We start from the raw sequence: 27,828 nt of genomic DNA on the forward strand, positions 1-27,828 counted from the left end.
CCATCTGTCGTCTCATTAGGAGCATGCCCCGACGTTGTTAAGCATGCATACAAGCTCGTGGGGGCCACACAAGATAATGAAAAGCATTCTGAGTAGCAGAAATTAAGTTTTTGAAAAAATGGACTAGCCTGCCACATCTTCATTTCACTCTGATTTTAGGGTGTGTACACAATTGAGCCCTCTGTAGGCAGAAAACTTTTATTTCCATTAAAAGACTTGGCATCCTTTTATTCCTAAGACATTGCCCTGTCGTTATTTGTATAGATATCCAACTTCATATTGAGATCTGATGTATCTAATGTGTTTCTTTAAAGTGTTCCTTTAATTTTTGTGAGCAGTATATTTCAGCCATTCTTTAACCTACAAAGATTTTAGTTTATCTAAGTTATTAAACTTTTAAGTACAAGTGCTATGTGTGAATATATTCTATCTAGCAATGATGAAGATACTGGCAATGTAAACGAGTGGATCTTAGGCAGTTATGGAAAGGAGCCTCTTGATATCTCAAACCTGAAATGAAATTCAATCACAACATGCCTTCTTCTTGAATGTGTGCAAAACAGCAGGTAATCTAACTTAAAATCGTGCATCACATACAACTTTCAAGATTAAAATTATGTAAACTGTATCAGGGATTTAATGCAAACTGCAGAAAAAAGTCATTAAGGTCAGGTCTTGCTAAGTAATATACTTCAGGATTGTCCAAATACTATGATCATTTATGGGATAAACAGTCAATTATTTCTTGGAGTCACAATTACTCCCCACCCTTTACCAGGTGGTGTAAGATTGCATAACAATAAATGTATAAATCTTTTGTGCTTCTCTAAGCTGTAGCTTTCTAAGGCATCAAGCTTCTCTGCTTCTATTAATGGTACACTTGTCAAACCTGCTCCTGTTGTCAGAAATTTTGATGTTTTGTTTGATTCATCACTTAACTTTGAGCTACACATTAGGTCTCTTTCCAAAATTTCTTTCTATCATCTCCGTAACATTGCCTGCCTCCATCCATTTCTGTGCTTTAGTGATGCTCAAACTCTGGTTCATTGTGTCATATTGTCTCACTGATTAATGTAATTCCTTCTTCTTCAGCCTCCCTGCAAAATCTATACAGAAGCTACAGTATATTCAGAACTCCGCAACCAAAGTCTCCCCTGTTCGACTTCACTGGTTACCGGTTAAATTCAAGATTTTGCTTCTCACCTTCAAAGCCCTACATAACCTTGCCCTTATCTACCTCACTGAGCACCTAGCTCCATACACTCCTTGTCGCTCACTCAGGTCCTTGTACAGTAATCTCCTTATTGTTCCATGCATCAGACTCTTCACCCTGGGAGGCAGGTCCTTCAGTGTTATGCCTCCACAACTCTGGAACTTTCTTCCTCGTTCTCTCCAAGATTGCTCCTCCTATCTCCACCTTTAAATCTCAACTCAAAACTTTCCTCTTCAACAAACTTATTTTCTGTGTGATTTTTTCAGATATATACATCAGCAGAAACAAAAAACTAGAATACAGATTAATAGGACAAATAATACAGCCAATCAATCAATCGATAAATAAAATATATTGTGCAGGTATTTCAAAGTAAATTTACTAAGTAAATCGTGCGGGAGCACTGAATTGCCCGATAGCAGTGGGCAGAAAAGACCATCAGAGGTAGTTCTTAGCTGAAAATTCTGCTATTTTCTAAATTTCCCTACAGCAAGGAGCATCTTCAAAATTTGTCAAGAATTCATTAAGGCTGTTCAAAATAAACACCCTCGGCATCTTATTTATTTTCTGATATTTTCACATAAATGAGGAACTCCCTTTGTGTATATTCAGCTATCTGAACTTTGCAGAGGTGGGGTCTTAAGCACTGATTACGTATGACTACCTCTAAGTGATCTCAAAAGGGTTTTTCTTCTATTCAGCCATTCCAGTTAAGGAGTCATATCACGAAGATGTCTATACAGGGTGGTCCAGATCTAATTATGCAATTATGAAAAGGCGAACACATCCCATCCGCTGTTCGACTGTCGACCATCTCCCCGCCATTTTAGAATGCAGGGCAGGTGCTGTCATCTATCGGCGACAAAAATAATTTTTAGTGAATTCTCTATGTAATGAACTTAATAAGTCATAGTGTAATGAAAATTGCATAATTAGATTGCAATTAGATTGGACCACCCTATATTGTCCTGGATAACAGACTGTCAATCAGACTGCAGCTTGTGAGGCTTAAGGGCTCAACAATGGAGAACCACCAGGAACAGTCCTGTCACTCTGTGCACCTTGGATTATACCACCAGGTCATGTCACTTGCAGAAATTCACTGACAGCTAAATTTCCATTTTAGGACTAATAATTACTATCAATTTACAGCATGATTAAAACTGGCCAAAATCGACACAGTTTTATTATTCAATATCAAAAAACCTAAGAAGATTTTTAAAGTAAAAATTTTACAGTGGAAGAAGGAGAAGGAAAAAAAAAAAAGTGTAAAACTGCACCAAGCTTGCAAATGTCTTGACATTCAGAAGTAATATAAAAGTATGCATGGAATGTATAATATGTACAGTAAAAGTCAAGAGAGTGAGCGGCAAGATCGTCAAGTAAGGCGTGTGAAGTCCAGTTCAACATGGAACTAAATGTCAATATTAGCACAGTAAGGCACAGTTAGGTTTAAAGAGAATAAAATGGAAGGATTTGGACGTACAAAGTGATCTGAACACCACTCGCCTAATCTTTCAAATTCGTGGATGTGATGGAGTGAAAAAAAAAAAAAAGGCTGCATTAAGACCATAAATATCTGTTGCAAACATATACCATGACTGTACAAAAATAACGTCACTTTGAAAAATACTAAACTCCTCTTTTAAACCATAAAAAAAAGTTATAGCCAGACTTGAGTTAGCAATCTAAATTCAAGTTGAGAAAGCATCTACTCAGTAGACATAACTTATGGAGGAAAAACAACACAGAAGAGGAGACGGGGCTGTGGAATCGGTACACAAAAATCCGACTCAGACTCTTGACTCCTCAATTTCTGGAACCATCGACTCTGACTCCATCTCCGCTATTTGTAATTAGACTCATATATTTAATATGTTGATTGAAAGCACACAACATACAAGATACATGGCACTTCATAATTGCCAGCATGAATCATCAGGCTATATTTTTAGCACTTTAACCCATTAAAAGTTCAGGATTAGAGACTGTATCGATGTTGCGGCTTACAAACACTGAGTAACATTAACATAAAATTACAAAAACAAAAAAGAAGCTATATATTTATAAAAAAAAAAAAAATCCAGAAGAAAAAAAATTAGGTTAATCTAATATACAGTATATGTGAAATTCTAAACTGTAACACATTATATTACAATTTACATTTAGTCAGACATTTTTATCATCTCCAACTCCATCAACCCAATAATTGCTTTTGACTCCACAGTCGTGAGAAGAGAATTGTTAATTCATAACCACCAAGCAAAACTGTTTGTTAAAGTATTAACAATATTACAATGTTAATTATATGAGTTTTTAGGTAAGGAAAATGAGGTTTTGGGACATCAAAGACAGATGACATGTTGATTGTTGTTCAGCACATATGCAAGTAGGAATCTCACTGTATTCTCTATATGTTACACTAAGGACCCCATAAATGAGGACAGCTTACAGAGATGGGTTTTGTAGAAGTACCAATGTTAGTCTCTTCTAAAATAGAGATGCCAAACCTACCATTCTGTATAAACCACAATGAGGAGTACTACATTTATCACAAGTTACAAACCTAAGAGCTGAACGATGAGCAGCAACTTGAGGTTTACGTACAAAACAGGTAGCATGTCTATAAACTACATCCCTATAATCAAAGGCCAAATGAAAAACAGACTCAACAACCTTCTTTCTACAAAACACTGGGAAAAAAGCTTTGCTTCTGCATAAAATCCCCAATTTCTACTTTTTACTTGTAACTAAATTTGTAATTTAAAATGAGACTTTATCACCAAGCCAGTTGCCAAAATATTCATCTATCCAATCATAAATATTTAGCACCCAGGCACTGAGTGTGAAGCAGGAACAATCATGGGGTGAATGCAAATACTTGTCAAGGAACAATTTACCATCGCCAATCCAGTTAACCAGTGCATCTTTGGACTAAGGGAGGAAATCCATATGCAAAGAGAGAGCACACAGTATAGGAATCCATGTCTCCTAGTTGCAAATCAGTAGCACTACTATTGCAACACCATTCTGCCTGCCAAAATATCTAGAATAGGAAACAAGCTCAATGTATCTATTAAATTGTAATATTATGCTTCAAATTTCCACAGCAGGAAAACAAATTTGGACTTAACAGCTAGGACAAGTTCGAGACTCCTCTTCTTGTCATTCACTCAAATTGATTAACAAGTGCCTTTTGAACAATATCTTCTTATATAATACACTACCGCGGCTGTTTGGTTGTCTGTCCAGGATTTTAAATCACATTTGACCGATTGACCTGAAATTTAGTACACATATACTACGTGAAGTCTACTATCCGCTTTTGGGGTGATTGGTCTCCTCTACTATCCGCTTTCGGGGTGATGATTGACCTCCTTTATTTTACTGTAGAATCAGCTCTCGGCAGCGGCCAGCAGGGCGGCTGTGTGGCACATGCATACGGGCGCCGTTCTCATCACTACCACTGTCGCAGTCACTTCCCCTACCCTCTTCATATCTTAAATCATTCTTGAGGCAACTTAAGTGAAAAATTAAAGAAAACATACTAAGTAATTGTGACACAAACACTGACTTAATCAGTTTTAATGCAAAAAGACGTAGACAGAAGAAGAGAAGAAGCGGGCCGCTAGGGTGGAGAAAAGAAGAGCTGCTCAGGAAGCAGCAAGCGCATCAACCTCTGATCAAATGAATGATCAACGCACAGAGAAAGAGGACGAAAACTGTAAATCAAATGTATTCACTGCACGTTATCATGGAGGGCACCGTTACTGGTGTATAAATATTTACAGTCATATGAAAAAGTTAGGGAACCTCTCTCAGCCTGCATAATAATTTACTCTACTCTCAACAGTGGTATGTCTTTCATTTCCTGGGAACATCTGAGTACTGGGGTGTTTTCTGAACCAAGATTTTTAGTGAAGCAGTATTTAGTTGTATGAAGTTAAATCAAATATGCAAAACTGGATGTTCAAAAATGTGGGCCTCCTTGTAATTTTGCTGATTTGAATGCATTTAACTGCTCAATGCTGATTACTTGCAACACCATATTGGTTGGATTAGTTTGTTAAGCATTGAACTTCATATACAGGTGAGTCCAATCATGAGACAAAGTATTTAAGGTGGTCAATTGCAAGTTGTGCTTCCCTTTGACTCTCCTCGGAAAAGTGACACATGGGATCCTCAAAGCAACTCTCTAAAGATCTGAAAACAAAGATTGTTCAGTGTCATGGTTTAGGGAAAGGCTACAACAAAAAAAAAAACACTGTAAGGAATGGAATCAGGAAATGGAAGGCCACAGGCACAGTTGCTGTTAAACCCAGCAGGCCAAGAAAAATACAGGAGTGGCATATGTGCAGGATTGTGAGAATGGTTACAGACAACCCACAGATCACCTCCAAAGACCTGCAAGAACATCTTGCTGCAGACAGTGCATCTGTACATCGTTCTACAATTCAGCACAATTTGCACAAAGAACATCTGTATGGCAGGGTGATGAGAAAGAAGCCCTTTCTGCACTCACGTCACAAACAGAGTCACTTGTTGTATCCAAATGCTCATTTAGACAAGCCAGATTAATTATGGAACAAAGTGCTTTGGACTGATGAGACGAAAATTGAGTTAATTGGTCAGAACAAAAAGCGCTTTGCATGGCGGAAGATGAACACCGCATTCCAAGAAAAACACCTGCTACCTACTGTCAAATTTGGTGGAGGTTCCATCATGCTGTGGGGCTGTGTGGCTAGAGCAGGGACTGGGGCCCTTGTTAAAGTCGAGGGTCAGATGAATTCAACCCAATATCAACAAATTCTTCAGGATAATGTTCAAGCATCAGTCACAAAGTTGAAGTTATGCAGGGGTTGGATATTCCAACAAGACAATGACCCAAAACACAGTTCAAAATCAACATTCATGCAGAGGGAGAAGTACAATGTTCAAGAATGGCCATCACAGTCCCCGGACTTGAATATCATCGAAAATCTATGGGATGATTTTAAGCAGGCTGTCCATGCTCGGCAGCCATCAAATTTAACTGAAATGGACAGATGTTGTATGGAAGAATGGTGAGAAATACCTCCATCCAGAATCCAGACACTCATCAAAGGCTATAGGGGGCGTCTAGAGGCTGTTAGATTTGCAAAAGGAGGCTCAACTAAGTATTGATGTCATATCTCTGTTGGGGTGCCCACATTTATGCACCTGTCTAATTTTGTTATTATACATATTGCATATTTTCTGTTAATCCAATAAACTTAATGTCGCTGCTGAAATACTACTGTTTCCATAAGGCATGTCAGATAATAAAAGAAAGTTGCTACTTTGAAAACTCAGCCAATGATAAACAAAACTCCAAAGAATTAAGAGGGGTTCCCAAACATTTTCATATGACTGTATATAATTATAGCCGCACAGAGCCCAGTGCTCTAGCTTTATTTTACATGTACATAAACAATATTCTGAAACTCGCTAATGATAAACAACAGAGTAATACACCAAAATGAAATATCTTGTTTTAAACCAGGCTGTTAAATGAAAACAAGATGTTGCCCAACTGTTTGGAAAAAGTATTAAGATTCTGCTTTCTTTTTAAAACTGGAGGGGTTTTGCAAGTAAAACATATTGCTCATCATATATTCTTACATTGCAACATTTGCTACTGGAACACAGAGCAGGCACATTGGTGACTTACTTCCCCATATTATTATATTACACTTGACACAGATAAGGTGCATACCCTGCCAAGAACAGAGTTGCTTCTGATGTTTACAGAAGCTGTTACATCAGTCTGCTGTATATTTTTTATATTTGATGAAGGGAATATTTATCAATTTATGAATTGTTACTTTAATTATTTTCAGTTAATCCATCTTCTCATTTGATGCTTAGTTTTTTTTATTCTGACCCATCTACCCATAGGATCTCTAAACTAGAATTTATATGAAAGCATATGCTGCCCAGGCATTTTTAAAACAACCTATCAGAGTAAGGCATCTCAAAGATAGGCTTAGTTTAATGCCATGTTTTTGCAAAATGGAATAACATTAGGAATGATGCAAAATCTACGGAAAATAATTTCTAAATTTAGACAATCCTCCTTGTTGATCTGCTATCATCATCTCATTTGGGATCAGCAGATGTAATAATTGAAGTCACCCACCCAAACGCAGCACAGAGAACAAACCCTGCCCTGTTTGTCTAAACAGTAAAGCCTTTGCTAGGAGCTTAGCTATTTCAGCATGGTTTCAAGAATACAACTGAATTAATGGATAACAATACATGGCAGTCAGAGGACATCACAGCGGTAGAGTGAGTAGCATTCCGGCCTCACAGTGCTTGGTTCCTCTTTCTTGCTGGGATGCCTTCTGTATAAAATTTGCATATTCTCCTCATATTAATAAAGGATTCACACAAATACTCCATCTCCAGTGGAAAGGCTCAGTGGCCACTGTAAATTTACCTGGAAGGATCGAGTTAGTGTAGGCGAGTGAATAAGTGTGACATGCAATGGGCCAACATCTAAATCTGGACTTAACCCAGTAAAGCTCCTCTTGCTGCCAGGATCTACTCCTGCTTCCTACAAGCATGAGGAGTGCATGACATTTAAAATTTGAATTGCCAATTAAATATTACTCCTCAGCAAGTGTTAACAGCCAACTAAGGTTTCCTTCATGTACAGAGGCAAACATAAATCTCAGAAATGTAAATATCACAAATCTGACAAAGTGATTTTCTGGAAAACCTGATTTGTAAAATGTGTTATTACAAAAGCAGCTTTAAAAGGTTTGAGAAAATTAAAATACCCGGAATAATTTTAGTATTCACTATCTCATGTGTAAATGTTATAATAAGGTGTACATTTTTATTTTAAGCAATGAATTTGAGCTCTATTTATTCTTCAATTACTCGCCAGAAAATGACAGTGAATAGATTTAGTACATGCACTTGGCAAGCTTAATTAGGTAGTTCTCCTGTATGCTCCAATCACTCTCTACAAACTCTACCCTAAAAATCATCCGAAGTCTATAAACTCCTCCACCAAGTTGTTGTTGCATTGCAGGGGAGGTCCTTCCCCTGCCAAAAATTCAAGCCCTGAACTCCAACCCATATTTAAAGGAATACTCCACCCAAGAATATTTTTTTTTATATGTTATTAACCTCATGTGATTTGTACAGAGTTAAAATAATCTTTCTGACATAATAGGCGTCTCAAGGAGACCATTGCTGGGTTACAGTAAACAACATAAAAATGTCTATAAAAAAATTTGACATTGCTCGTGTCACATAATCCACATCAGGTATCCAGTCACAGGCTTACAACAGGCCATATGTATGCATTTTCTTCTAAAATACTGTTAAAAATACTTCTGGAAAAAATCAGAGCAATGCACATAGAGGAAACACATTCACAGAAGTATTTATTAAGCAAACAAAGTTCATCATCTCTGTTCTTCATGAAAACAGGACATTAATGTTTTTTTTCTGGGCCATCACTATAAACCATTTGAGGTAAACAACATACAAAAATATATCTTTTTTTTTCTTTATTTCATATTATACAATTTCTCATATTAGGAATTTGTTAGTTTTTGCATACCCCTTGGGGTCAGAGCACAGGGTCAGCCATTCTACAGCGCCCCTGGAGCAATTGAAGGTTAAAGGCCTTGCTCAAGGGCCCAGCAGAGTAGGATCTCTTTTTGGTAGTGACAGGGACTCAAACCGGCAACCTTCGGGATACCAGCGCAGATCCTTAGCCTCAGAGCCACCGCTCCACCCCAGGAAGGAGTATTCATTTAACAAAAAAAGTTACTGTAATGAATACACAAAACACGTACTGCACAATTCAAACAGCACAAAAAAGGTAATTGTTTTGCTTCGTGGGCAGCTAAAGAATTCACATTCATCTGTAGAATTCTTCCAGTTTAATTGTAAAAGTCTTTATAAACCGCTAAGTACCATAAATTGACAAGAAGAGTGGTATTAAAACAACCCCTGCGAGGTTAAATACCACTAGAGTTAAGGGATGGGAAAACTTCGTGCTGGAGAGGCATGGAGGCTGCAGGTTTTTCATAACAGACAATCTCACCATTGGAAGCCGATCTTGTAATCAACACTTAGTTTAGCTGGGCTCCACTGCCAGTGTACTTTTGTTTGAACTTTATAGCAATTTTCCAACACACTTACATAAGGCTACTTTGAGATTACTGGCTTATTGTTTAAGTCGTTCGATTTACATTTTCCTGTAAAACGGCTCATTCACTTCTGATGAGACGATAAGGGTCCGAGGAATGCTGGGTTAATACTGCGAGGAATGCTGGGTTAATACTGCTGTCAATACTTATCTGATTATGAGTAGGTTAGACAGATGGGTTACATATACTGCTGGTTTGTGCCCAAGGGTAAATTAAAACTTTACAGAAGCACAAAAGGGAAAAATAAGGAAAAAAAATACAGTGCAGCCAAAAAGTATTTATCCACTGTGGGGGAAAAATGGTCAAAAATGGAAATGAAATTGAGGATACTGAAGAACTATAAAAACTGTCTAAATATTATGATTACTTGTGTGTTATGTAAAGAAACAAGAAAAACTTTTATTCAAAACATATTCTGGAAGTGTTTTCAAATTATGTCATTTACTGCCTTTAAACAATTATTGGTACACCTGGCCACTGAAGTTTTCTCAAAGTCCTGCTTAATATTTGGTAGGCCCACATTAGGCAGAAATAACAGAATGCAGCCTCCTGGGCATGCTTTCACCAAGAAGGGTGTTGCAAATGGCTGGGTCAAGATTTTCCCATGTGCGCCAGAGCATTTCTTTCAAATTCTGTTTGTTGCTTGGCGGGTCTTGCTGGGCATTTCCTTTTTATCTCCCCACAGAGGTGCTCAATAGTATTGAGATGTAGACTTTGCAGTGGCCACTCAAGCACTTTCACCCTTTTTGGGGGGAGGAAGGCTTTCACATGCTTTGTAATGTGCTTAGGGTCATTGTCTTGCTGGAAAATGTGGCGACACCCAAGCAGTTTGGCAGCAGATGGGAATTCAGGGTGCCTTCAATAAAATGCAAATTGCCAACACTGGAAGCTGCCATTCAACCTCAAACCAACATGCTCCCACCACCATGCTTGACGGTTGGATTTAGGCACTGAGAGCTACTTCGAGTCGCGCCACACTGTCTGATGACCATCTGATCCAAACATGTTGAATTTGGATTCATCAGACCATAAAATTGATTTCCAGAAGCAGACAGGCTTGCCAACATGTTCTTTGGAAAATTTTAGACGTTTGAGTTTGCTCTTTTTACTTATTAATGGCTTCTTAAGAGGAACCCTTCTGTGCAGCCCACTTTCGTTCAGCCTGTTTTTTTCTTGTGTGCAAACCTGGACTCCAGAAGCCTCCTTGACTTGCTTTGCAATTTGTGAAGCAGACAACTTTGTTTTTCATGGCAAGCTCTTTAATGTACCTGACTGTCCTTGAACAGCTCTTTCTTTTTCACCCTCCTCCCTCCAGAGCAACAACGTCACTTTAACAGTTCTGAATGATATAGTGAACAGTAGTTTGCCTCATATCATGTCTGGTAGCAATTTTACATAAAGAAAGACTTTGATTGTATAATTGTATGACTCTTCCTCTCAATGCAGTGGGTATTTCAGCGGTTTTAGCCATGATGGGAAACTCATCTATCCCTACAAGTGCTTGTGTGGAGAAATACTACCAAGGTTACTTGCAGATACTAAGGGCACCCGATTACCTGCCCGTTCGCAAGCATATAATATTAGATTAGACACCCTTCCTTTTATCATTGCAGAACAGTTTAAATACCTCGTAAACATCACAAGTAAACATAAAGCTCTTTATCAACAAAATTTCTGCCTGTATGGAAAAAATTAAACAAGACTTGCATAGATGGTCAACCCTTCATCTCACACTAGCTGGAAGAATTAACACTGTTAAGATGAATATTCTTCCTAAGCTCCTTTTTTATTTCAAAACATACCAATATACATTAATAAATCGTTCTTTAAGCAATTAGATTCAACAATAACCTCATTTATTTGGAATTCTAAACATCCACGCATCAAAAGAGCGACCCTACAAAGACAAAAGGCAGAAGGCGGCATGGCTCTACCTAACTTCCAGTTTTATTACTGGGCGGCAAATATACAGTCGATAAGAACCTGGACACAAATAGAAGAACATACACAGGCATGGACCGCAATAGAAGTAAAATCCTGCAGTACTTCTTTGTATTCCTTGCTTTGTGCTCCAATAAACACACGCTATCAGCAATACACTAATAACCCAATTGTGCTCCACTCACTTAGAATCTGGAACCAATGTAGAAAGCATTTTAAGACGGAGAAGCTTCTTTCTGTGGCACCCCTGCAAAAGAACCACCTCTTTCAACCCTCACAAACATATGCAGTTTTAATATCTGGAAAAATTTGGAATTAACTTGCTTAGAGATCTTTATATAACAGTTCTGAATGATATAGTGAACAGTAGTTTGCCTCATATCATGTCTGGTAGCAATTTTACATAAAGAAAGACTTTGATTGTATAATTGTATGACTCTTCCTCTCAATGCAGTGGGTATTTCAGCAGAGGGTTTTAGCCATTGGAACACTTGTTATGTGCTGCTAAATGATTTAAACTATCACTGTGAACTCCTCCAACTGTGGCATATTCATTCAACTCTATGAATGGCCAGGTGTACAAATAATTGTTTGAAGGAAATAAATTGCGTAATTTGAACACTTCCAAAATATGTTTTGAATAAAAGTTTTTCTTGTTTCTTTAAATAACATACAAGTAATCGTAACATTTTAGATTTTTTTTAAAGTTTGCTCTTCGATATCATCAATTTCATATCCATTTTTTCACGATGTAAAAATTATTTTTTTGATGCACTCTCTCTTTAAGAGAGAGAGAGAGATGTAGATGTGTGTGTACAGAAAGAGCACACAGTACAATAACGTTCTTGACTTTTGTTCATCAAGAGGCATGAATAGTTAACACTGCAAAAAAACAGCACGCAAGGAAGGTGGAGAACATTATTTTTAATACTGTTACAGTATCTTTTCTGTTCTACAATTATTACTGTACGAGTCAAACCTAATAATTTAATGTTAAATGCACATAAGAGTTTACTCAGCCATAATGATGTGCACGTTTTATAAAGTTACTAAGATAATGAAAGTCTCTGGTTTATCCTATATAAACTAACATGTTAATGGAATACTTTTACTCTGTTCTCTGTTATATTTCTGGTTTAACATCAAAATGATTTCAGATTGTTAAGACAGTTGCACAGAAGCATGAATTGTTAGATTAGACTGCCTGCAAATAGAAAGACTGATACAAATTTTGACATTCAGTCAGAACATTGTATGTCTTAGTTTATGTGATAACATATAGAAACTTACATTAAGAGCATTACCAAGTATTTTGTTATTTGTTTGTATAAACTATTAACTTAGAATTGCACTAAAATAAAATTATGTAATATCTGAGACAAAGGCACATTTTTCCTTGATTTCTTTCCATATACTTACCATTGCTATGTCCCAAACATTATGGTGCCCAGAAATGGGGGAACCATGTATAAAGTGTTATGCATGTTGAGACCAAAATGTATGCCAACCCCCATAAATGAAAGTCTGCAACTTTAATCACATCTGAATTATTTGATTTCTAGTTTTAAACTGCAGAGCAGAGAGGAGAAACCAAGGAAAAATGTGTCTTTGTCTCAGATATTATGGAGGGCACCGTATGTGCATCATACTATTGATCATGCCTTTCTAATAGCTGTATTTGTGAACCCATCGAGGACACTGCCCAGGAAAGTAAATAGCATGATCCTGACTGACTCCACAACAGAAATGATTCACTTTGTACTAATATCTTAATGATGAATAATTCTGAATGCTTGTGACTTTAAACAAGGAGTCAAGTGTCTATTGCCAGAGGTTGCATTCGTGGACACTACAAGCTGGACCTGCTCTATCCAAATATTAATGATTTTAAATATACACCTGGGATACAATCCGTGCAGGTCTGACTTCATCTTACTGCTACCTACAAGTCCGTTATTGACAGCAGCAGCTTTCTGCTATCGAATGTTTGTTTTCGGGTGTGTTTGAGGGGGTTGTTGTTTTTACTATATATTTTTTTGGAATGTCTGTAAAATTTTTCCCCTTGGGGACAAATAAAGTACAATCTAATCTATATGGAAGAGTTTTGGAAACCCTTGACAAACACAGCTACAATTACGTATCTGATGCAGTTAAAACATTTGTACACAATCTAAATTTCACAATTACCTTAATTACCTTTTGTTACTATCAATACTGAGCAAAATCAGTGCACAAGACATGGGCTTTATCAGTGGCTTGCATCTGCCACCTCCACCATTAAAACTGCAGTTTTCTTAAAAGGTTCACAACTTTACAGAGGAGGTCACTTAATTCAAAAGCAAAACACTTCTTACATCAATGGCAGAGCCCAAACAACACATTTCAACAACTAATAAAAAAAAAAGTCAAATTGTCTCACTAAAACCGTATGAAATTGTAAAAATTAAACTCAGAAAAATAAACTGCTATGCTTACACGTCTTTTATAAGTAAAGAAAGGTGGGTATAAATTGATTTTAAATACTTTAAAAATTCTCCAGTACCATATTCTCCTACTTTGTTGTACATAGTGGTTAACAAGGAAGAAGCTGAAACTGTCAGACTCATCATTACATAAAAAACTAACAAACATTCACAAAAACAACACTGCTAATATGATGTCAGCATGTTTGACCATGTCAAGTAAAAAGGAACCAGACTTCCTTATTTTTGTTGCATAAGGTAATGGAAATTGCCTGGCAACTAGATTTCAAGTTTGACCTTTTTGCAGTTCCTAATGAGAAGCAGCAGGAAACACCATGACCAATAATAAAATATTCTGATTTAAAGTGATACCTTTATTGAGTGCATGATAGCTCAGGTCATCCATGAACAAAAAATCCCAAGTTTCAAACCTTAACTGTTTTACAGTCTGTCTCTGACAATAGGATTTAGGTTTGTCTCCTTGAAAGATTTCCGAATGAAAATGGGCATTACTATCGTGAAAACTGAAATGCATTATATGTATGGCTCAATCTCTGAAGACAGTTTACCAATTTTAAGAAAAGTGAATCTGCCTAACCATTTTCTAAATCTATTTTGTTTCTGCTGCAGGAAGTAAGAGCCAGCATAAAGCTCTGAACAAAATCCAGTAAATTACATAGGAGACTAACTCATCTCAAATCCATTTGCTCCATCACTACTGATCCATTCACACATTAATATAAATCATTTAATATTGCTGTATGGCATTAATCCGGCAGACTAGAATTTCTGGCCTCAGTTATTGTTTACTGCATGTTATAAGGGAGAAAACAAGCAATGATGACACAACAGTTAGCGTTAGGCGTGTCTGTTCAAGCATCTCCCAAACAGATTTTGTCTCACATGACCGTTTCAAAGATTTATCGAGAATGATGAGGAAAGCAAAAAAAAAAAAAGTGAAAAAGTAAATCTGTGAATAAAAACAGCTTGAGGATCAGAGGTGTCAAACGAGAATGGTAAAAACTGCACGAGTGAACAGATGGCCACAAACAGGCAAATCACATCTGAATTTAAACACTCGTGAGCATTATGTTGTCAGTTTTTGCTTTTTTTTTCTCTCTCTCTCCTTCAAATGGGCTACAACTGCTGAAAACCATGTCAGGTGTCCATGTTGTCAGCGAAAAACAAGACAGCACGCCTCCACTAGGCTGGCTGAGAAGTTGGCTGGATGAATTCAGGCTCCTTCTGGATTGTGCCAATGGCAGGTTTAGCAACATGAGTCCATATATCAACAGTACAGTCCAGCAGTAGAAGTGTGTTGGTGTTGAGGGTTTATTGGTGCGGGGTTTATGTTTTCCTGGCAAATATTTACTCACTGATGAACACCTTAATGGTAAAACGGAACCTTGCTGCTGATCAAGTTCAACAAGTTAAACAGCCACCATCTTATAAATTCCGCGTCCAGAAATATTCACAGGATACACTACATGCTACTGGATAGGTATACGTAATAAACTGGCAACTCATTGTATAGCAATCTAACTTTACTCTAATATAATCTAGCAAATGATATGGAAGGAAATGCAATTTACAGGGATTCCCCTTGGGATCTGTGGTGTCTTAGATAAGTAACTTGATGCAGGGAAGCACTCACAAAAGAAATTAACAAGAGTCCAGAGACAAATCCAATTGACAACTACTTTATTTCAAACATGAGCATCAATATAAAAGAACAGTCTGGTGCAATCAAAGTAACACTGGATAGATGCATTACCTCATATGGATATACTCTATACCAAGGCGTGGTATAAAACACCTTTAATTACCAAAATAAAATCCTTTTTTTTTAAAAAACAGAAAAAAACAAAAAGTCCTACTCTACGGGATTAATAAACTTCAATAAAATTTGTTTCATAAAGCTAGCAAATGGGTTGGAAATACACTGGGCAGTAGGCCCCTAGAGCAGAAAGTCAGCAGTGCTAAGCACCTAAAATTCAAATGTACACCCTATTAGCGCATTTTTAAACTATTTTAATCCAGTATATGGTTGCTAAGGGTCAGAGCCTATTCCTGCAGAGTGGGGTACAAGGTAGGAACCAAATATGGATGTCATCAGTCCACTTCAGGATACACTCACACAAACACAGCCAATTTAAACACTACAGCAAACCGAATGTTTGGTTAATAATATACATACTCCAAAATCTCACATGGAAGCAGGAAGAATATGTAAACTCTGGTCAGTGTCAAAAGGTAACATATTTTACAAAAAGGAAAATGTAAGTTGAATTAGGCAGAGTAAGGTTAAACTGTGGCAATTTATAATTTTCATGCACACGCCATTCAAATCCGAGCAAGTATGCAAGCTCTCCCTTTGTCCGTGTATGGTTTTCTCCCGCATTTCAAAGACAGTAGTGTGTGTTCATGCAAGTGGGCGACAAGATTGAAAAGCACACCATCCAGAACTGGATAACGCAACAGTTTAAAGAAAAGGAGCACACCCACCCGTCCTTAATAGTTTAAAGAAAACTGCCTGTAAAGTTTATATACTGCCAACCCAAAGCTTTTCAAAGTATAATGTCAATTCAATGCATTATTTCAGTGTTAAGGCGGCTGCTGCTGCTTTTCCTTTCCAGCTCTGTGTTAGCAGGACAAAAATTGATCCTGTGCATTTGGTCATGCTGTTTTAGATAAGCAACAGTTTTCAAATGCTTTTATAAATGAAGTAATAGAGGGCTGACAAAAAAGCAATTGTATTTGGCCAGTCTGGAGCGGAGGTCATCTGCAGATGCTGAAAGAAGCAACACTAATAAGTGCTGGCAGTTTAGCTGCATTGATAATATTTTGAACTTAAAAACCTTTGTTTTTTTAAATCTAATTAAGGCAAAAATATACATGTGCTTCAAATTACAAAAATTGAATCACTGTGTATATTTATATACAAGATGCACACAACAATTACTGTAACTGGAAGTCATGCTTCTGGCAGAACTGAAGTCTAACTTTAGTCTAGTAAGTTAAATACATTCTCCAGACTAGAGGAGAAGACGTCATAAAAACAACAGGTCATAAATTCTGCAAAAAACATGTTTTTCAGGCAAGACAGGTGGCCACCACTTTTAGAAAAATGTCTGCCAAAGGTTGAGTTCCAAATGCTGGCAGATGCAAGGTTTATAAAAAAAAAAAAAAACACTTGAAATGTAAAACACTGAAGTGTCTTCTGCAGAAGCAGTCAAATTTAACAAATTCAGCAATAAATAACCAAAGCAATGAAATCACTTAATCCACTCAAGTCTTCTGTTGCATGTCTATAAAATAAAACTTTTTTGTTCATCTGAAAACTCAACTTCAAGACTTCAATTGAGCTGCTTTGTTTTACTTTACAACACACTGGTGAAGTAAAATCTTAGCTTTCAATTGTCTACACACTTTCCATTAGCATTGTTTAAACAAAAAAAAAAAAAAAAGTTTATGTAAGGCAAAGCGTTGGACATCTGGAAAATATTAGTCAGAGGGCCCAAGCACACGGAGAAGTACATATGCAGAGGAAAAAAAAAAGAACCAAGTCGTCTAATCATCACATTAACTATCAAAATGCTGAGTTGGGTAAAGGGGTTAAACTACCATAATTCCACATTTAATGAACATTACATGACTGCTCAGTTATATTTCTATATTTAAGTCAATAAGCATTAATTACATAGTCATGCAGGTTCTAAATACAGTGCATAATAAACCCCTCAAAAATCTGACCACAACAAAAAAACACAACAAAGTTCAGCTGAACAGAGCGGTCAGCTGTGACATGCAGGTGATGTCACTAAAGTTCATATAGTCAGGTTGCCTCCAGATTTGAGCTCATAAAAGCAGCGTTGATGTGCTTTATTACCGAGGTGACAGCTGATGGATGAATGCAACCTGAAATGCAGTTTGTGCTTTGACGCTTGCTTCTTCTTCACAAGATGTGCTGCAGTCAGCACTTGTGCATTGAACAACATATGCTAAAGAAATTACACATTTTCAAACCATTTGCATAACTTTGCTTCAGTTGTTCAGCATGTTCCAAAATTAATTTTAATAACTGTTCAAAACAATACAAAACAAACAAAAAAAACCAGAAACAAGTATGCAATCGGTTAGGGTGGGAGACGCACTCATACAATAAGACCCGTCCATCTCACAAACTCCTAATCCTGAGCAGGGTCGTGGGGATGCTTTGTCTATCCCAGCAAGCATAGTGCAAACTAGGTAAGAACAATCCCTGAACAGGGCGCCTGTTTTTACATGCATTTTTATTACTCTTTAATTTTTTTTTTGTATCAGTATACTGCTGCTGGATTATTTGAATTTCCCCTTGGGATTAATAAAGTATCAGTCTATCTAGCTATCTATCAGTCCATTGCAGGGCAACCACACACACTATGTGATGCAATTTCTGTTGTATTCTATTTTAGGAAGTCAATGGCTTAAGAGTAATGCAACTACGGTTATATTTTCCTACAGAGTCGCTTCACTCATTGAACCCTCAATTAAATTTTCTGTCACTCATTGAACCCTCAATTAAATTTTCTACTGTCAAATGTAACAATCTATTTGTGGAAACTATAAAAAGTGGTCAAATATTGCAGTTCATTTTAGGACACTTAAGCAATTTTGAAAATCTTTTTAAAACATGCAAGTAAGGAACACAGAGTTGCTCTGCAACAACCTGCTTTAAACCCATCTAGCAGGAAGATACTAAAATAAAATGTGCATGAAAGTTCCTATAAGCATTGCAAACACACCCAGTGGTGCTAGGAAAACTTCACTGTCAACGCCTTCTCATCAAAGCTTTAACTTGCACTATTCCAAATGGGACTTGGCCATTTTCAAAATTGAACAATACATTGATTATATCTGGTTTGCATGGTTTTAAACAATGCATTAAAATGCCAAAGGAAATCAAAATTCAGAGTACTGGACACTAGCAATGACAATAATGGCTGGCTTAAGGAGAGTGGGCAGACTGCTGCTTTATTTCCGTCACATATTCTATTTATACAAACATTTGTGGGACAGAAGTGGCTTGGTTTGTTAACAGGTTTTGCATCACGGAGCAGTCTATTCCTATTTACATCAGCTATGTCTATATTTATAGATTTCATGTATTTACTAATCCTCTGTTACCCTTTCTATTTTATTTTTTCTCCAGCCGTCTGGAGTTTTTTTGTTTTTTCTGTCCCCCCTGGCCATTGAACCTGACTTTTATTCGATGTTAATTAATGTTGATTTATTTTGTTTTCTTATTGTGTTTTTTATTTTTCTATTCTTTATTATGTAAAGCACTTTGAGCTACTGTTTGTATGAAAATGTGCTATATAAATAAATGTTGTTGTTTCTAAGATATAATCTGATATGTGGACCAATGATGGATTATCTACACTTGTTACCATGTAATGATAATATCAGAAAATCCCTGGTGCTGAGGGGTAACCCGCTGTACCCGGGTCCAAATGCAGATGGTTTGTCGTATGGTGGGTGCAGCAATGCGCCATAAGCACATGCTCCCGGCCAACCCAGCAGTCATAATATTTAAATCAAGGATGAAGACATTCTTCAACAAAACGCACGGCTACTTGAGTTACTGTTCGGGTTGTTTCTTACTCCACTCTTGTATTGCTTTTTAAGCCACTGAATTGCCATAACTAGGTCTTCTCCGTATTCTTGGCCTGCTTTGGAACAAACACAACCTCACTTACAAAGGATCCATTTTCATGTCTTTTATCCAAATTAAATTATCAGTATTTGTCCAGAATGACCCTTATTTCAGGTCAGGCACATTCTGAAAAGCTACAATTTTGACCTATGCATGTGAATGTGTGTGTATATTTTTGGACATATACTGCATGATACTTCCCAGTTCATATTTCATTATGTTTTGCATGATACTTCCCAGTTCATATTACATTATGTTTGTGTGTTGCACTTTTTTATATTTAACTGTAATCACTGGGTAGCTCATATGTGGAAGTGCTATTAACAAGAACACATTAAATGAATGTAGTGTAGTGTAATGTGAAGAGGGCTGCAGAGAAATTAAAAATGTTTACCTTCTACTTTCCAGTTTATTATGTCCACCTGGTCTCACATTACTGATTGCTCAATCAAGCTGCAGCATCATATATGCAGACAATGCTATTTAAAGCAGGTAAGCAAGTAACCAAGGGATTACGTATACATGTGTCAGAGGAAGATGGAAAAGACTAAAACCAAACAGAACAAGCAGCAACCAGTCAACAAAAACAAATGATCTGCCGAATGGTCACTGATAGCAAATAGATTAGCACCGCTGACAATTTTCACATTAGAGTCATAACTCTGGGATTACAAAGAGACTACTCATGAAAGGGGCTAAGAAAACGCAATGTGGCTTACGTACTGTACAAGAAACTACATTTAATCATCTAAGAGCGTGGCACATCAGTGGTTTCCAAAAAAAAGCATATCAGAACACAAAACTCCTACCTTGTTACGCTTGGGAATGGCAGTGCAGATGAACAAATCTGTCTCAACTGAGGGATTCATGAGCAAGGAAGGACCATGGACCACAACTGCTATTTCTCTAGATTGAGGCAGCTGAAGTGATTTGGATGTAAAACGAAAATGAGCCCTAGCTACTTCCTTCAGGAGGTGTACAGAACACAGCCCCAGGAATTGACTCAAGACCAGGGCTGTGGAAAGTTGGTATAAAAAATAAAGCTTCAACTCCGACTCCAGCTCCTCCATTTGTAATTAGATGAATACATTTATTCTGTTGACTGAAGGCACATAACATACAAAATACACTTCATCACTGCCGTCGTGAATCATCACTTTTTTACACCTTAAACTGTTCAAGTTTGGGTTTAAAATCTGTAGAGGTGCAGCTGTGGCTTTTTTACGTTACTTACTAAATAAAATTTATAAGATTAAAAAAGAAGCTACAGTTTTATCAAAGTCTAGAAGAAAAAAAAATGTTTAATTGAATTAGTATTAATGAAATTAGAAATTTTAAAACATATTACAATTAACATTTAGTCAGAGTCTGTACCTTTTTACCGACTTTTATGAAACAATTGCTTCAGACTCTGACTCCAACTCCACAGCCTTGCTCAAAATAAGCCTGAGGGTTACACCTTTCAGATGGACTTGGCTGCCTTTTATTCGCACAGAGGTTCCTGGACACTGTTCTTGGAGTTGCTAAAGCTGTCCAACACAGTTTGCTGCCATGAACATCTTCACACGCATAAGGAAGAAAATGAGGGAATGGAATCAATGAGAGTAAGTAAATAACACAGTAGTTGAAAAGGTTGCAGGATATCAAACGATTTAAATCAAAAAGAAAAAGCCATGGCGGGCAGAAAGTGACCACATTACTATTGTCATTGCATGGAAAATGTCAAGGCAACAATTTCCCCTTGGGGGTTTCAATAAAGTATATCAAATCCAAAAAAAAAAAAAAAACAGCCTCAGTTGCCATCACAGAAGTATATTTTATAGACAGTAAAGGAAAAATAATAATGCCTGCAAACAAATATAAATAGGGTCCAAAAGAAAGCTCTGTTTCTTTCATGCATACAGCCACAAACCAAAAAAATGTACTTTGTTCTTTTTGATTAACTGGACTACTCCAAGAATTGTGTTATGAAATTCTGGGCACACTCCAGGATATAAAAATACTGTTCAGTCTCCTGACAAACAGGGCGAGTCTAGCAAAGCAGCCCTTATTCAAAACTCCACCTCTAAGAAGGAAATAAGGATGTGCATACCAATGTTAAGATTATTGGAAAGCACCTCCTTTGTCAAGCCCTAATTAATACAGAAATAAAGGAAAAGCCTACAAAAATGGTGCAAAAAGCTGATCCACGCTCAGCATCATAGAACATTCAAGATATTACACACTTTTCAAAGTCTGCCTACTTGTGTGTAGAAAACATTCTGATTAAAGCTAAGCCTTCCTTTCCAATTGAGAACCTGGAAGAAAGTAAAATCAGTAGGCACTGTTGTACTACAAAAAAACAAGCTAACCATATTAAATATAAGATCCAAGTCTCATTATACTTGAGTTACTGGGACAACCACCTGAACTATAGAAACACAAAGAACTCCGATGTCCAAGTTTTCCAATATAATTTATTATTGGAATCATTATTTGTTATTCTTACAGATATACTGGAGGACAGACCATTAAGTATACCATTTCCATATACTACTTTTGTCAACTGTATGTTGCATCATGACTGTCCCAGGTTTTCCAATATAATTTATTATTGTAATCATTATTCGTTATTCGTACAGATACACTGGAGTACAGACCATTAAGTATATGATTTGCATATACAGTATAGTAGTACTAGGTTGTTGTGCCGTGTTAGCCATTATGAATGTAGAGAAAAGCCAAGCAAAATGACACCTTTTATTGGCTAACTAAATAAAGATGAGGCAGGCCTGAAGAAGGGGCCTGATGCCTCAAAGCTTGCATATTGTAATCTTTTTAGTTAGCGGAAGAAGGGGCCCGAGTTGCCTCGAAAGCTTGCATATTGTAATCTTTTTAGTTAGCCAATAAAAGGTGTCATTTTGCTTGGCTTTTCTCTACATATACAGTAAATTAGTTTTGTCAACTGTATGTTGCATCGTGACCTTTCATACTCCATACTTTTCCACAACCATACCACCGGCACTTCAGAACAGGTCACCCTCCCGAAGCCAAGCATGTTCAGGTCTGGCCAGTGCTTGAATGGAAGACCATCTAGGAAAAGCTTGGGTTGCTGCAGGAAGAGGTGTTGGCGAGGCCAGCAGTGGTGCTTACTTTGTGTGGATCCCAAAGCCCCAGTGCAGTAAATATGGTGCGGTCCTTCAGGTGAGGTGTAAAACTGAGGTCCTGACTTCTCTGTGGCCATTAAAGATCTCTGAGCATCTTTCAAAAAAAGAGTAGGGTTTATCGAAATGTGAAATTGCATATCAAAGACTTGTGCATTTTAGCCCCCTTATCATCCTGTGCCTCTCATTGGCTCCCTCTTTTACCCTTTCACCAGCTAATGCGTAGTGAATATACTAGTGCAATATTGGCTGCCGTTGCATCATCTAGGTGGGTGCTACACATTGGTGGTGATTGAAGTAGTATATTAATGTCATTATTTGTATACACAACACTAACCAAAAGGTGCTTACCAAACACGTAGCTTGTTTCTTTCTTTAATGAAACACTAGGGTTTCAAGTGACTCACACATAGTATTACACCCCACGTCAACAGCTAGCACTGAAAAGCTAGGCTGCCCTGAGTGACAGAACCTCATCAACATACTGATATCAATCTCTGCATACCTGTGCAGATTCAAGGCCAATGACAAATGTAAAGTAACCAGCATGACAGGAAAGCGGTTTCTGCAAGTCATATAGAAATAAAGGCAACTCAGTATGGAGATTAATCTGATTAAGAATAACCTTTAGAGTTTCATATTGTTTGATAAAAACTAAAGGTTTCCTGCCGCCGCTGTCTAAGAAACATCTTTGATGTAGGCTATGGCAATACACGAATTTGAGATGACATGGTGGCTCAGTGCTACTTGAGTACCAGCTTTATTTTCAGAGAGCATGCAATGTGTAATTCTCATAAAATCTTGCTAATAGTAGAGACAAGGTATGGTTTTGGAGAAAAAAGTACTTCAGGTTTAACCATAAAAGACAACCTGGGAAAGGAAATAATGCATGTCCGAAAAAGGTGAAATAGAGAGAGGCTTGATAACTTGAAGCAAACTTCAAGTATAACTTGTGTTTAATGCGAGAACTCTTTCACAGAGAACAATAATCTCTGTTTAAATATGCTGACCTTGTAGGTTTTCTGTAATGCCGGTTTTGCAGTTGTTAAATACAGCCTTTCGCGTTCATTTATCCTGCATGTGAAAACTACTTATTGTGTCCACTTTCAAACAAAGGCTGCACTGCCCATTCTTATGGTCTCTGCATCTGTACCTACAACCTTTATTTTGGCTTACTAATTTCAGTACAGGATGACACAGTGGTTACTGCTGTGCTCTTACAAACTGCCCTAGGGTTGAATCTCGCTCCCGATGGTTGTCTGTACGGACTTTACACATTCCCTCCGAGTTTAAAGGTGTTTATTCTCCACATACTCCAATTTTCCTCCTATATTTCTAAAGACATGAAGGTTAGGTTAATTGGGGCCTCTAAAACCGGACCTGGGTGAGTGCAGTTTTCCAAGTGTGCATAAGTGGGCCCTAAATCAGATGACCTGGACCCCCACAACACTAAACTGCTTAAGAGTGTTGGCTTATTTCATTATCAGAGTTGCAAGAAGGCTCCTTACTCTGCCTACTTCAAATCAAAATCTAATGCAGAAAATAAGTGGATAAAAACTGCTTAGTCTGTGGATTTTTCACAACAAGGTGCAAAGATTAACAAAAGCAAACTTACTGCATGAATTTGAGATAAAAAACTAAATGACAAAGTGAACATAGAAACAACACTGCATGAAAACTACTCACTGTGTCCACTTTAAATAAATATCTGAAAGCTAACATGGAAGAGTCAACAAAAAGTACACATATTGCTAATTTAAAATAAACCAGGGAGAGAAAAGAATTGTAAATATAAAAGTTAACAAAAACTACATACTGTGTCCATTTAAAAAGGTAAAATACAAAAAAAAAAATGTAAAAAGACAATAGAGTTGAAAGGGACAAAAGTGAATGGACAGTTTTGGATACCTCACTGTCCACGCTACAGAAAACCTGACCTGGTCAAAACACTGTGACACGTTAGTGAAGAAGGCTCACAGGGCTCCACAGAGAGTGATACGGTCAGATGTACACATCTCTGGGTGTGCACTCTCTAACTACCACAGTATCTATGCCAAGCGATGTCGGACCAGACACCAGCCATCCCAACAATCGCCTCTTCTCTGTGCTGTGCTCTGAGAAACTCTATGGCTGCCTGAAGACCAGTACAGAGAGACTGAGGAGGAGCTTCTTTCCACAGTCCATCCCCAACCTAAACGAGGACAGTGCTACATAATGCTCTATTATTAACTAATTATGATAACAGAATACATTTGAATATATTTGATATCTCTTTCCCAACATGTACTTTCAGCATTCCTCCTCAGCCTTTTTTTGGTTTCCTTGTGTGTCTCAACCGCTCTTGCCTAATGCTTTCTCTTTCGATCGCATTCCCTTAAATCTCCTTCTAGGGTTCAGTAATTTTGACACACCGTGTCTCTAACTTTTGATTACCACAAATTATACATGGGCCCCCATTACCTGCTGTGAAAACATTTGGAATCCTTATGAATACTTCCAGTATTCAAAGGTGACTTAGGTTACATCTCGGTTGTATTTAGGGACCCAAATCACTTGGTGCGTTACTAGCTTTGTTGTCATTGAAATGTGCCACTTTAACTCATTTAAAAAAAAATATATATATATATATATATAGATATAGATAGATAGATAGATAGATGAAAGGCACTATATGAGAGAGATAGATAGATAGACAGATAGATATGAAAGGCACTATATGAGAGAGATAGATAGATAGATAGACAATATAATAGATAGATAGATAGATAGATAGATAGATAGATAGATAGATATGGCACAGTCAGGAATTGAACTTGAAACCCCTTACATACAAACGGTGTCATTATCTGTACCACTGAGCCACCAAAGTCAATCTGACCAATCAGATTGCTCTGAGGGACCAGACACAGTAGTTTCTAATTATAAAGTAGATAGAAAATATTCTCTTACCTTAAGATTTTTTATTTAGTATGTTTTATCACATTGTTATTGTGCATTGATATTTATAGAGTTGAATAATTATCGTTTATTGTCTTGATTTTCAGTAACAAAGCATTTCATTACATATTGCACCATATATAATTGTGTGTTACAAACATAAACAGAAATAAAACCAGGTCCAAAAAAAAAAAAAAAACTTTACATTTTAAAACGAGCAACATGTATAAATGGGACCTTAAGCGGTTAATTCTATCTGTCTTAAACGACTCTGGGGATTTTCTTTTAGTCAAATAAAAATGTAGCTATTAATGACTGCATTTCTGCACTCTGAAACTTCCATCCATCCATTTAGTGAAGGCAAGTACTGCATCCAGGGTCCATGACGGGAAAAACTGCCACAAAAAGTCGAGCTCTTCTCTAAACTGCCACTCTGTGAAAGAGTGCGAGCGACACTACGGCAATTAATATTAACCGGAATTAATGTTTAAAGATTAGTTTCGTACAACCAGCTAAGGAAACGTGATTTAAATTCGCAAAATCGGCCAATGTACATTCCAATAAATACCAATCGTGGCTAATTCTGAGTGTATGATTATTACTATTATTATTAATTTTGATGTTATTACTACTTATTATTACTGGCTGACACCTTCATCCACGGTGATTTACAACATGAGATACAATTGGTGACATTTCTTTTGTTTTTTCCAGTTGGACCAAAGGTAGGCGAGGTGACGTGCTCACTGTCACATACTGTCAAACAGCGGAATTTGAACCCACAACCTGGCCCCTACTGTATGCCACATTGCCTGCCGGTGTTAGTCGATCAACCGGGTGGTGTGTCACGAGGGACTTTCATGCAAGACACCTTTATAACGCACGCCAAGTCTGCAATTATTTACAACAGTAAGGCAACATGCATCGACTAATAAACTTCCACATATGAGGGCACGTGCCGGGCGCATTAGGTAGTAATTGACCAGTCGATTAAAGTGTCATTAAAATCAGCCCACAATACCAAACGGTTTTAACAAGGCAAACAAAATTACGAACAGAGTGAAATATTAAATACAGAAATCCCCCGTTAGGGTAGTTTGAAGACAAGTATGTAAAGTCATAAAGTGCAGCCAGTAGCAGGAAAACTTTGAGAATGATACAGCGACAAGTACACGCATCGTTGATGTGGATGGTATGGTGTGAGCTCTAAACTCCGTCCATTTGCTTTTCCAGTTCAGAGTCCAATGATGCCACAGTCAAACAGCGTCGACTACAAGTACGGGGCGCCCCCGGTCGGGACGCCGTTTCTCTGTGCCAATAGGAGGGAGTAGTTTAACTTTACCTTTTAAAAAAAAAAAAAACATGTGCGACCAAATGCAAAAGATGCAACGCAGGTGAACTGAACAGGAAGTGTCACGGTTGTGCTAGACGTTAGCAAGTAGTGAGAAGCGGTAGCGGCGGTGTTATTGACTTTGTAACATGACGATACAGTGCGACAAGAGCTGCAAATAGTTTCCATTATTTCATTTGCACAGATATTTTATGTGAATATTTGCACCGTGAAATACTAAAAGCAAACCAAACCCAAGCCGCCTGCCTGGTATCCCCCTTCTTTACCTTATTATCGTTGATCTCCATAGCTGTGCGATGGCCGAGACGTCGTGACAGACCAAACAGCGAATTAGGCCAAGGGGAGGTGGCCTCACGTGTCAAAAAACCGGACTTCGTTCATTCATTGTCATTTTCAGCGTACTGCGTTTTCACTTAGAAAAAAAGAAAACTAGAATTCTCGAGCGCTGGCTGTCCAAACAACTCCAAGTCCGTCACACTCTGCTCCTCTCCCAGTCTTCTTACACTCGTAATGCAAAAGCAACAAAACATCAGAGAGGGTGGGGCGTAGGAAGTCATCTGGAAAGGCGGCCGTACTGGTTCAAAAAGGACGGAAATCTCAGCGCGCTCCTTCAAAACTTGCAAAACGCGGCAGGAGCGGATGTCTCCGGGCGAAAAGGGTGAACAAACAGGTTGAATAAATACAACAGATCTGTGTCCATCTATTTTACGAATCCACTTTTTCATTATACACTATTTGAGCCGCAAGAAGGTTCCAGCAACAGCCTTTATATATTTACACTCATAACAGGTGATAGCAGATTTGTCAAAAAAAAAACACAAAAAAAAAACCAATGGATTAATAGTTTTAAAAGGACACTGGCTGCACACAATAACACAGGCTAAATTCAAATTTTCT

At 37.5% G+C, this 27,828-nt stretch overlaps 1 protein-coding gene across 1 annotated transcript in view; it reads right to left on the reverse strand.

Moving 5' to 3' along the window:
• Nucleotides 1-27,448, reverse strand: part of secisbp2l (SECIS binding protein 2-like) — a 79,025-nt gene extending 51,577 nt beyond the window's left edge. The window contains 1 exon segment of the mRNA XM_039770349.1: nt 27,198-27,448. Within this exon segment, the coding sequence (XP_039626283.1) occupies nt 27,198-27,218 (21 nt within the window). The 5' untranslated portion in view covers nt 27,219-27,448.
• Between the last annotated feature and the right edge of the window lie 380 nt (nt 27,449-27,828).

Source organism: Polypterus senegalus, chromosome 12 (assembly GCF_016835505.1).
Source record: "Polypterus senegalus isolate Bchr_013 chromosome 12, ASM1683550v1, whole genome shotgun sequence".
Taxonomy (NCBI): domain Eukaryota; kingdom Metazoa; phylum Chordata; class Cladistia; order Polypteriformes; family Polypteridae; genus Polypterus; species Polypterus senegalus.